Source organism: Suricata suricatta, chromosome 3 (assembly GCF_006229205.1).
Source record: "Suricata suricatta isolate VVHF042 chromosome 3, meerkat_22Aug2017_6uvM2_HiC, whole genome shotgun sequence".
NCBI classification, from domain to species: domain Eukaryota; kingdom Metazoa; phylum Chordata; class Mammalia; order Carnivora; family Herpestidae; genus Suricata; species Suricata suricatta.
Window position 1 is genome coordinate 20,252,476 of NC_043702.1, and position 13,006 is coordinate 20,265,481.

The following is a 13,006-nucleotide window of genomic DNA, read 5'->3' on the forward strand; positions in this document are numbered from 1 at the left end:
AGATTAGAGGAGATAGGTAGAATTTGCGGTATTCACTAAGAAAAGAATCAATGACCAAACACTCAAAGCATATAAACCAGACTATGATCAATCCCCCTGGTACAGATGAAAAACAGATCTACAAAAAGGTAGAGAATTATCTGACATCATCCAGAGTTATGGACAAAAAGGTTTCAAGAGGCTCCAATTTTCCAAAAATAGTCTATAATGAACGGCAGGTATTCTACTTGCTGTCCTGTTTGCAAAGTTTATGGTACTCCTTGGCTTTGGATTTGTTGGGGAATGAATGGGTCTGAACCAGGCCTAATCTGTCATAGGACGTCACTAGTTTGAGTGACATTTAAAATCACCATGAGGTTTGAATTCTGTCCCCAGGCAAGTTCTAAAGACTAGCCTCTAATACGTAACATCTGAGAACAAATGGATGCTTTTTGCAGTAGATGTGAATCTCCCCAAGTTGAAGTCTAGAGAAGGACAAGTCTGGACAGCGCTATCCAGCACAACTTTGTGCAATGACAGAAATGTTCTATTTCTAACCATGCCTGTCCAACAGGCTATTAAGCAAGCCCTTGGAGATGGCTGGTGTGACTGAAGGACTGAATTTTTAATTTTGTTTAATTTTAATGAATTTAAATTTAAATAGTCACATGTGGATAACAGCTACTGTATCAGACGGCAAAGTTCTGGTCCGTATCTTCATGGCAGACCTAACATCAAAGTAGCTTCAAACTGCGGATGACATCACATACACAGTGATTTCCCTCCCTGCTATGATACAGGGATATAAACTTTTCTGACGTTACTTTGGATTGGCTTACAATTTTTATTTATGATACCATGATGAATATGTTAGCTTGGCACATATATTCTTGCAGTAGAACAAGCCATGTCCAAATGTGAAATAAACAACTTAGGAATATCTATTTGCACATACTACAGTAAGAATGTTATGACAAGAAACATCACTTTACAGGATTCCTGACTCCTTTGCCAATTCCTTGGGAAACTATCATTCAATTTCCAAAATTCCAATTACCTACAATTTTTCAAAGGTATCTGTATTTAGAAAATCAAGATGTACTGTTTGTCAATTATAATTCACAAGAAGTATTTTAAAATCGTGGTTGAGGGAAAAAAAATTAGAGCATACATACCCTTAACTACTAAAAAAAACTTAAAGAAGGGGATCAGGGACTGGTGCGTCACTTCATCCATCAAAATCGGAACATCTCTTAAAGAACAACTGCTTTTTAAAGAGTACCTAATTAGGGAGCCCTCTGGTCAAAAGAGAAATTTATAAGGCTACGACTGAAAGTTGTAATCAATGTTTTCACTTCTTACCTGAAGGAATATATTTCATCCAGCCCATCTTCACCTTCTAAAGACGTCATCACCTTTTTCACCATCCGAATACCTTCTCTTTGCTGTTCAGTAATTCCTTTTAGAGGAAACGAGGACCCATGGTGGTCCGAGCGCCAGTTACCATCTCCCCTGTCTCCGGTTCCGTCCTCCTTGCCCACAGGGAACGGCAGACTATCAGGAAAAGATCAGCAGTCGTTCATAAGGCAAGCTCTGAAGCCAAATAATAAACTGCGTCCCCCTCCTGTGACTGTCACTTGCTGCCGATGAGAAAATGGGCATGCCACTCACCTGAGCCTTCAATCCCTCCTCTCTCACATGGCGCTTATCACCCTTGGCCAGTATCCTATCAGTTTTGGGTGACCAAAGACTCTTTGGTTTGGTAAAAGGGAAAAATTTCTTGGCTTACACAGCCAAATAATTCAAAGTGCAGGGTTGCACATGACCTTCGGATGACTGGATCCCCGTCTCACGCGCCTCAAGGACTACCCCCACCCTCTCACTGTCCATTTCATCTTCATGTGCCTCTGTGCTGGCTCCACTCTCTCACTGGCTCCCTCCACATCACCTATGAGCTCTTTCAAGCACACCCTGCCCAGTTCTGCTACCAAAGAAGAACGGACTGAGTGTTTAATGCTCTAGTCTCAAGTTAAAAAATGCCAGGATCAGTGATAACCCAGGAACCAGATCTAGAAGATGCTCACTCTCATTCGAGCCAGGAGGTTAAAGGTTTTCTTAGAAAAAGGAAGGTGATATTCTAGGCAGACAAGAAGAATAATAATAAATAAAATAAAACAAGTACCTTTAATAATCCCTCGATGCTATTTTAAGGATTAAATGACAGAATGTGTATAATATACTAAAATAATGTTATCTTTACTACCGTACATCTAGAATTCTCAGACAGACATCAGTGAATTGCCGGAAATACATGAAACCCACTCTGTTCACTTTGCTGGAAAGGAGACTGATACTGCGAGATGGAGATTACCAGCATAGAGATATTCAATAATCAATACACAAACTGAAAAATCAACCAACCAAACACATTTTATGATAATACTTTACATGGTACTTTATAAATGTTTTCATGTAAACAACCTCATTTAATCCTACACATTAGGTGGACAGAAATTTCTACCTCCGTTTCCTAAAACGGAGCTGAAGCTGCGTGGAAAACTGGCTGAGCCACAGCCAGCGAGCGAAGCAGCGAGGACTCGGTCACCTGACGGAGAGGGCAAGGTCCCTGCCCCGGCAGCGTTGTCACCTCACTGTCCCCGGAGACCCAGACAGCAACCTTTCAGTTCACTCAACAACATCACCTATTTGTCACCTCTATGTGAATGGTTATCTTAAGGTGATTTCTTTACCACTTCATCTGCTATAATTAAAACAGTGCTTCCTGTTTAATTCTGTCTACGTATACCCAGCATGACAGATGTGCACACCCTGCATGACCGTCAGATAAAGAGCTTCTGCGGAGCAGGGCTCAGCACACAGGGTTTACTGTTTCTGTAACATCAACCTGGAAGAAGGAAGCAGCTCTTTCTGCCCACAGGTCCCATCCCTGTGCTATAATAAAAACACTTTTTTTGTACAAACAAAACAAAACAAAGCAAAGCAAAAAAACAGACCTGGAAGAAGGGAAAAGTAACATGAACATGAAGAGTCAGGAAATTATCCTGGAAAAAGAAGCTACACTAATAGTTCTTTCTATCCTGCTTTTGACCATATATAAACTTTCTCAGTAGGCAACAAAGAAACTAAAGATGAGGTCCAAGGAATGAGCCTGCTCAGAACACAGTGCTTCTTGGACCTGCTGGCATTTTCTTTACTTCAAATTACAACAATCACCCATGGGATACAGCAAACAATAAAACCAAAACCTCTACTTTGTATGCCAGACATCTGTAGCACAGGAACAAATACAGGAAAAAAACAGCCAGTCAAATGAGCAGGTAGTGGTAAGGCTATGTTCCCTCTTCAACACACTTTACACAATTACTCAGACAAAAAAGTAGCCCTTTCCAAGGACACTGACAGAAGTGCAATATGCTTCAACATGTAAAGGCATCCTGAAATTATGAACAGGGAATAGAAGCAAGGCAGAGCTTTTGAAGTACTGAGAAAACCTCAATTCAATAAGACGAGAAGTGTCACTTAAAAAGCACTTAATTTCTCTGAAGTACTATCTTAACAAGTACCAGTTTGATGGGTTATTCCGAACTATTTCTCCTCAGTTCTACAGAAAGGAGCTGCCCCTCAGCAGTCTTAAGAGGTACATACATGCAAGAGAGGCTCTTAATTCCCCCTGGAAGGCATTTCAAAGAAGGCAAAGGCTTACCATTCTGAGCTGGAGGCTTCCAGCTATAGCTCTCAATCTGAAAAATGAGTGTCCTCAGAAGACTAATAAGTCAACATCCTATATTATCACTCTGCTTTCACCAAAAATAGGACAAGAAAAAACAGGTATCAAAAGCAGCAGGAAGGATTAATGTGGTGAAAAAGAACTTTGTTCTTAGGGATTGAAGATAAAGTAAATGCCTGGGGAAGAAGGGACTCTGCCTTGTAGCAAATTATGAAATATTTTGCGAACATTTTCACCCAGAATCTGCATATGCCGCGTCTAAACCCACACAAGCAAATTACATCTTATGTATGCGTGTGTATCCTTCAGATTTAAAAAAATTAAAAATAAGCATTCTATATGTTTAAAATGATTCTCAGGTTGACATTTCTCTCTACCTTATGAAGTACTGCAAAACGGTACCCTGGAACTGCTGAAGAAATGAAACTATCAGTCTGGTACTTGTCTGGATAAAGTAAACTGAATATCCTCCAAAGATTCCTCAATTCTTTGAGTCCAAGAAGAGTGGACGAATGATCTGCTACTGAGCTAAATTCCTCTGTGTCACTGTGACTTTCATCCCTTATCATTAAAACTCAAGAGTTCCTGGAATTGAGGGTATTCAGTGAACGTTTGCTGACGTCAGTCATCTGACATATTTCGACTCTGAGCACAATCAGGAGACTCATGGAAACCAAGAGCTTTAGGAAGGGGCCCCACTCCCTGCATTAGGAGAGTGCAGGACTGGTCTTCAGACGTTATGCTCATGATCTTACAAGAACTGCAGGGAGATGCCAGACTTCTTCAAGTTATGGATTATAATATCCAGCTGATCTTGGCTGAATGGGCTGCTGAGGTCAGTGAACACTTCAATATGCCTCTTCTCAAACTTCTTTCCTCTAAAAGAAAAAGTTATCATGATAAGAAATCATTCTCCAGAATTATCGTCTACAAACTCAACTGCACTCAGTCACTGGGCAGAAAGAGGCTAAGAAATGAATCTCAATATAGTTAACAAATGTGATTACGTTCTAGAACCCCACGTATCGCCGATGCTCAGTTAAGTTCTACTAAACATATAATCAGCCTGGTTATAACTCCTACTTTTTAGCATCTCGGGCAAAATTTTTGAGCATATGGAAATATCAAACCCTGATCTCCCAACTCTAACTTCAGTTAAAGACGTGGTCACTGGGATTAGGAAGGATCCCTTTCCAACCTCCTCTTAGGCAGAGTATAAACAAGGCACTCTCCCAGTAACAACAACTTCAGCCTCCCGAGGGTTCTCTTTCCAAACATGCTGGTCCAACTCCACTCACAGGCCTAGTGGCAGGATTTTACACAAAATGTACAGAGATTGAGAAATGATAATATAAATTTAGGCCTGAGAGTTTTAGTACAAATGTTTTTCCTAATAGTCAAGCAACAGTGGGTAGGTGTATATTGATTCAAAGGCCCACATTTTAAAGGCACAGTAATTAAACAAGTAATGAATCAGGAAGCTGGCCAGAGCTCAGCATTTTCTTTTCTTTTTTTAATACTACAATTTTATTAAAAAATTTTTTTAAGTTATTTTAATTCCAGTTAGCTAACATATGGTGCTGTATTAGTTTCATGTATTTAATTTCAGTCAAATTATAAACACCACTTAGTATTTTTTAAAGTTCCTGGTAATAAAGTCAAATAGGAAGCAACTTGAAATAAGCCAAAGATGTATTTCTCCCAGAAAAATTCCTGCAAACTGTAGTCCTTCCTTTTTTAAAACTTAAAAGAGAGGCTGAACTGAACCGCTGAATTCTATCAAATGGTTCTTTAGCCACACAGTCTGCTTGATTAGCAATGAATCACACATGTACAGAATACATCAGCACATACAATTTTTGCAGAATGGCTCATTTCCATCTCTTTTCAGTTGAAAACACTTACATAGTTTCTTGCTGAATCACATCCATGCACACAATGAGTGCATCCAGGACTCAGAGAGTTAAGGGCAGAAGGTATCACTAAACAGTCCCTTTATCTCAAAAACATGCAACTTTTTTCCAGTGGGGTCCACAGTGCTTGAAACTGTGAACTCTGGGCTGACTCTGTGAGAATTTAAAAGCCTTGAAAAGAGTTCCTCCAAAGTCTATTTCACTAGAATAAAATCACATATGCTATATTATCATATCCTAAAACATATAATCAGAAAAAATAAGCCCAAGGTAATCTAACATATTCCCATTCACTGAAACAAAAATCATGATGTCATTTTATAAGATCTAGAAACCATTTTTGGCAATTTGAGTCCTTTCTTAAACATGAACTAAGCCATAACGTAGCATTTGCAAGTCACTCCTAGCACAGCAGCACCTCCCAGTGATCAGGGATAGCATTACTGTTTAGAAAAGAGTAATTTAAAATCATAGCACCTGTGGAAGAAATTGGAAATCTCAGTTTAGATATCGGTCTGATTGTTAACACAAAAATGCCCTCCATCCAGGAAAGCATAGGGAACACTATGCTACATTCTTCTACAAATATGTTCTCTACATGCAAACATTTCCAGCCATCACCATCACCAAACCTTCTGTACATATCAATACACAAATATACCCACTGGTATCTTTCCCTCTGGTGCCTCAGAACCATTCAGTATCACTAGTGCAGAGAAGGGGCAAGTGGCTAGAGAAGGGCCAGGAGTGCAGACACCCAACCCAACCTGATTAAATCCTAACACACACCACCTCCATGTCTTCGGAGCCCAAAGTGCCCATATACTCAGAGCTGGGCTTCCAGTAAGCCTCACCAAACTGGATTATGATTCCCCAGATTAAAGGAAATTTCTTAAGAGTCTTCTGCGGCTGAAAAAGGATACAGTCAGCTTGTTGAGAACCTGGTTGGATTTTGCTTTCGATGTCCTCCAGCAAGTCAAAATCTGGTAGCCTCAGGTGTCTGTGCACTGTGATGTTCTGATACTGATCGTTACCAGCAAGGGCATTCTCAGTGCCGTCTGTACCAAAAAGGACTAATGCGACTTCATCCTTGCTCTCAGCAAGCACCTAGAGAAGAACGTTAGAGGGTTAAGAATCATAGAGTACCCCCTGGAAGACAGCAGATACCTAACCTTCAAGGAGCAATATAACCAAACCTCCCTATGGCACGTCCCTGGGTCCACTGTCAACAACAACACTGGCTGGGCTAAGTGGCCCAAAGGACAACGACGGTTCACAGGTTTTAAGAAGACTTTTCACTGACCATGTGTCCCATCGCTCATTTCAGCAGAATTTGGGGGTGGGGGAACGGGAGAGTGGTTAACTACTCCTGATGACTTCCAGCCAAATCAGACTCTAATTCTCAATGAAAACTAATTATGCACCATTTGAAAAGCTTTTACTCTATCTTTTTGGAAGGAATTTTCCAGAGGATTAAAAATAATTACTGGTTCATATTCTCTATCCCAGCAATTTCACTCACAGGTATATATACCACAGAGAAATTCTTACACGTGTACTCAAGAAGACAAGGACAAGAGAGTTCACTTCAGCACTGTTCCCAACAGGGAAAAAGTGGAAACTAGCCATCCATCCACTGCAGAATATTTATGTGATAAAATACTGTACCCCAGTAAAAAAATGAATAATTTGTGCATGTTTTTCAGTATGAATAAATCTTATAAGGTTGAAAAAAAATAAGTTGCAGAATTCTATGTACCATATAACAGTACACATTTTGAAAGCTTCATACAATAGTAAATATTTATAAATATACTTATGTCCAAAAGCATAAAATATGCATGATGAAGACTATGAAAATTTTGAGGAAAAGATGGAAAGAAAAAGGAAAAAAGAGGATTGGGAAGGGATACACAAGGACTTGCAAGTTTATCAGTAATTTTTTTTTTAAGAAGAAAAGAAAAAGACAGGTGTCTGGGGGGGTGCCTGGGTGGCTCAGTCGGTTAAGTGTCCGGCTTCGGCTCAGGTCATGATCTCATGGTTCGTGGGTTCGAGCCCCGCATCAGCCTCTGTGCTGACAGCTAGCTCAGAGCCTGGAGCCTGCTTCGGATTCTGTGTCTCCCTCTCTCTCTGACCCTCCCCTGCTCACACTGTCTCTCTGTCTCTCAAAAAAACAAAACAAAACAAAAAAACATTAAAAATATTTGTTAAAAAGAAAAAGACAGATGTCTAGGTGGCTCAGTTGGATGATCATCTGACTCTTGGTTTCAGCTCTGGTCATTATCTCATGGTTGTGGGATTGAGCCCCACCTCGGGCTTTGTACTGAGCATGGAGCCTGGTTGAGACTCTCTCCCTCTCCATCTGCCCCTCCCCTACGTATCCTTGCTCTGTCTCTCGCCTTCTCTCTCTCTCTCTCTCTCTCAAAATAAACACTAAAAAAAAAAAGAAATCAATCAAATATGGTAAAACTTGAGTACTGTATAGTGCTAGACAATGAGAAAATAGCCTTTCATCACAATATTCTCGGTATTTGCCTCCTTCCTGATACATTTCATAATAAAATGTAAAGACAAAAAATGGGCTCTATAAAAACTGCAGTTTTGTTCCCACCCACTTAACAGTAGCCTTCTCTACCAGTGGGAAGAGTGCTGTATAGACAGAGGATGGAATTCTGTCATTTCTTATTCGGTTTGGTCGGGTAAGTTCCCCAGTGTGTTAACAATTGCAGATACATTCCCAGTTGCACCTGGAGAAAAAATTCCAGCTGCTGGGCTTCAGTCAGGTTCAGCACACCATGGGCAGGCCAGCTAAAACTCTATTTGCATCCTGATAAGCATTCATATTAAAGCAAGGGAATCCTGCTCAACACACAAAACCTCAGCAAGGAGAGGGAAGGAAATTCTGAGTGCAGCCTGCGACTGGCACCAGGTATTGTTTCCGAGCCTTCCAGATTCAGACTGCCATGGAATAGGCAGGGCCAAACATAAGAACCGAAAGCAGAGTTTCTTTAAAAACAAAACACCACACACTGGGGTATAGCAGCATTCCTGAAATACAACTAATACAAATTACTGTAACCAGGAATGGAGTTAGAGTATCATCTTCCTGACACATTAAGGAGTCCAGGTCATCTGAATTTGTTACAGTCTAGGATGTCAGGCAGGATGTCAGTGTCACAGTGAAAAGGGCAAAACCCGAAAAAACAGGTGTCCAGGAGGAGTAGCAGTTGCCAGCGAATGAAGGACTTTGTGGACGTAGCAAAAGTAGCAGTCACACCAGGGAGGAGTGTCATTCACCACCCACCTCCCATCCCTGCCCCCCAGAATGTGAGCAGGTCTTAGTGACTTGCTTGATTAACAACAGCAGAAATGACTTTCTGGGATTTCTAAAGCTAGGTCATAAAAAGCTGCATAGGCAGGTCACTTAAAATACTCGCTCTTAGAAACCCTCTTGCAGGGTTGGTGGGAATGTACCACACTGGAGAGCTATATAGAGGTTTATCAAAAAACTAAAACCAGAACTACCTTATGATCCAGCAATTGTACTACTAGGTATTTACTCAAAGGATACAAAAATACAGATTTGAAAGGGTACATGCACCCCATTATTTATAGCAGCATTATCAACAATAGCCAAACTATGAAGAGAGCCTACTGACTGACTAGTGCATAAAGAAGATGTGATATATATCTACAATCTACAGCCATCAAAAAGAACGAAACCTTGCCATTTGCAATAACATGGATAGAGCTAGAAATTATTACACTAAGGGAAATAAGTCAATCAGAAAAGACAAATACCATATCATTTCATTCAAATGTGGACTTAAACACAACAGATGAACACACGGGAAGGGAAAACATGAGGGGAAAAAACAAATCACAAGAGATTCTTAATGACAGAAAACAAACTGAGGGCGGACAGACAGTGGTAGATGGTCATGGGCTAGATGGGCGATGGTGCTAAGAAGGGCACCTGTTGGGATTAACACTGGGTGTTGTATGGAAGTGATGAATCACTGGAGTCTACTCCTGAAACTAATCTTGTGCAGTACGTTACCTAAAATTTAAATTGAAGAAAAAAATTTCCTTCTTAGGACTCTCCTTCTTAGGACCAGCTGCCACACTGGGAGAATCCCAAGCTCCGTGGAATAACCACATCTAAGAGTTCTGATGGACAGACTAGCTGAGCTCACAGCCACCAGAAGACATAACTACTACCCGTGGGACGTCTGGCTCAGGTTAGCCCTCGAATAACTCAGCCCAGCCACCATGTGAGTGGACCTACACAAGAGGCCACAAGAGGCCCAGTTGAGCCACCCAGTCATCCCCAAAACCATGAGAACTGATTTAAAAAAAAATTCATTTAAGACATTAAGTTTTGGGATAGTATGTTACCAGCAAAAGGTAACTGGAATAGGATTTGTTCAAGATTGCCAGGTTAGTCAATGACACAGCAGAGCGAAGATTCAAACCCAGGCCACCTGGCTCCAGAGATTACATTTTTAAACATTACATTGCCTTGTTTCTGATGCAAACTATCATCTCTACTACAGCAGCCAGAACAAAGCTAGAAAAAAATGTCAAGCTCTAGTGGTAGCTGGATTTGCACATAAGTATATGTAAAAAAAAAAAAAAAAAAAAAAAAAAAGGCCTCCTCAGAGCCCCACAAACACTGAGGCTGGACATCCTAAGCAGGCTGGTATCCTGTGCTGCTAAATGGAGACGACAAGCAGCTAAAACAGGAGTTACAAGCTCAAGGCCAGTCTGGAACTTACCTGTCGCTGCACAAACATGGTCATCACCTTCTTTGCTAGTTCATATGGGGATTCTTCGCCAGGGAAGGAGTTACTCATGGCAGACCCCACATCCATACACAGCACAATAGCTGCCTAGAAACAAAGTTCCAAAGAGTGAGAAAAGGTTAATGGTCATAAAAAAAGAAAAGAGATATGTCCTTTGCTTATTTCACCCACAGAACCTATACTTTGGGAACTTAGGGGATGCATAGCAAACGGAGGGGGAGTGTTCTACTTAGACAGTGTATATAAGACATATAAATGTTTAATACAGAGAAACTTTAAATCGCCCTAATATTTTCTAAATGGTAGAAAGCATGTGGGGCACCTGGCTGGTTCAGTTAGTAGAACATGTGACTTCTAACCTAGGGGTCATGAGTTCAAGCCCCATGTTGGGCATAGAGCCTACTTAGAAAGCCAGAGGGCACTGGCGTTGCTCAGTTGGTTAAGCTTCCAACTTTTCATCTCTACTTAGGTCTTGATCTCAGGGTTGTGAGTTCAAGCCCCGAGTTAGGCACCACACTGGGTATGTAGACTACTTAAAAAAAAAAAAAAGAGAGCCAGGATAGGAGCATGCTATCTGCAAGCTGCTGCTCCTTTGGGCTGAGCCCAAGAATAGTCTCATGGGAAGCAAATCTGACAACACATAGGCCAGAGTTAAGTTCAGCCCAGCTGAGCCCAAAATATATCAGACATACTGCAGCTGATTTGCAGAACCACAAGTATGAGAACAGAGAACAGATGCTTTTCTGTAAGTCACTGATTAGGGGATATCTTGGTATGAGGCATTTTTGTGGCAATAGGTAACTGCTACGACCTTTATGTACCAAAATGATGCACCTGAACAACTTAAATCAGTTTGTGAACTAGTGATCTAGAATGGAGACTAAGACACCAAATCTATTCTGGTGGGGGACATAGACACATAAACAAGTAATACGAGCACAATATGCCACGACAGAGGTATGTAGGGGGCACTAATAGAGTACACCGGAGAAACAGCTATCAAAGACTGGTGGAGGGGATAGAGGAGGGGTAAGGAGGCAGAAGAAGCTTCTAGATGTGATTTTGGGGTGGGTCTTAAAGAATGTTTAGGAGTTAATCATGTGAATAAGGAAGAGTTACAGGTAGAGGAAACCACATAAATAAAGACATTTAGTCATTAGACAGCAATCACATATATAGAGGACTAAGGAAATAGGGGAAATAAACTAAAGTGAAATGGTTACATATCAAGTTCTATGTTTGACATCCAGAATTCAACTGAACATGAGCTGAAAGAGATCTGAATAGCAACCCACAATTTCAGTGTGGATTACAGAAATGAGTCACCAATGTGACATGACTACAGCACACCCACACCAACCTCAATCCATCCTCCAAAATATTTTAGGTTGTATCAACAGTGTACTGAATTCAAAGAAGGAAAACAAAGTTCTTATGGTGAAAAAAGACTAGATTAGCAATCTGGAGACCTGATATCCGGTCCTACCTTCATTACAAATTAGCTCTGAGTCCTTGGGAATGTCACTGAAAACCTCACTGTTAATTCACAGAGGCAAGGGGCGCCTGGGTGGCTTAGTTGGTTAAGCCTCCGACTTCGGGTCAGGTCAGATCTCACATTCATGGGTTCAAGCCTCGTGTCAGGCTCTGTGCTGACAGCTAGCTCAGAGCCTGGAGCCTGCTTCCAGTTCTGTGTCTCTTTCTCTCTTTTCCCCTCCCCCCTCTCATGCTCTGTCTCTCTCTGTATCAAAAATAAATAAAACATTTAAAAGAATTAAAAAAAATTCACAGAGGCAGGATGCAGTTGTTGAACTAGATGCGATCAAGGCTTTTTCCAGAGTTAACAATCTTTGACAATGACAGCCTCACCTGTGCTTTGTACTGATTGGACCACATCTGACAAACTGTGAGCATTCTCATAAGAATACGAAATACTAATGACAACAGAACATGAAATAAGCAGGCTAGAGAAGGATCTAGAGATTATGTGATGTGAGGAATGAGGAACAGTTTGAAAAAACTATGTATCTGAGCCAGATGGTAAGATTTAGGAGAACATGATAGTTCCTCCCAAATATTTGGCATCTGTTATAAAAAGAATTGGTCAGAGAGAATAGGATCAACATATAGAAGTTACAGGAAGACTGGTTTTCTGAAGCAGTGATCTCCTGATAGCAGGAGTGTTAGAAAAATCTGGATGAGTTCCTATCAGAGAAGTTATATAACCTAAATTTGGTTATATCTCAGGCAACACATGGAAAAGAAAGACTATTTAAGTTTTTCCCTAGTTTACAAAGCACTGAACATAAAGGCAATAATATTAAGAGATTTCTAGAGTAAAGACAGTATGTTTGAAGAGAGGGTGGTAATAAACTACAAATTTCCTTTGAGAACAACAAAATTTACACCCCATAGTTTCAATGCCCTGATTATAAGAATCTTAAAAAATTTAAGAGTCCCAAAATATGTTGCTGCATTTCTCTAATACACATTCAGAAAAGCTTTTTTTAAACCAGAAAACTCTTAAGTTAGAGGATGAAGTCTTTTACTAGGAAGAAGGATCC

The 13,006-nt window shown here is 40.6% G+C and overlaps 1 protein-coding gene across 3 annotated transcripts in view; it reads right to left on the reverse strand.

Moving 5' to 3' along the window:
• XRCC5 (X-ray repair cross complementing 5) overlaps positions 1-13,006 on the reverse strand; it is an 86,967-nt gene that overhangs the window by 72,568 nt on the left and 1,393 nt on the right. For all 3 annotated transcript variants that reach the window (XR_003906489.1, XM_029933886.1, XM_029933885.1), the window contains exons 2-6: positions 10,419-10,532; positions 6,564-6,747; positions 5,633-5,681; positions 4,483-4,605; positions 1,342-1,533 (exon numbers count right to left, since the gene is read on the reverse strand). Coding sequence is in view for 2 of the 3 variants with exons in the window: in XM_029933886.1 (XP_029789746.1) it covers positions 1,342-1,533; positions 4,483-4,605; positions 5,633-5,681; positions 6,564-6,747; positions 10,419-10,532 (662 nt within the window). In the remaining variant the exon portion in view is untranslated. The remainder of the gene's footprint in view (positions 1-1,341; positions 1,534-4,482; positions 4,606-5,632; positions 5,682-6,563; positions 6,748-10,418; positions 10,533-13,006) is intronic.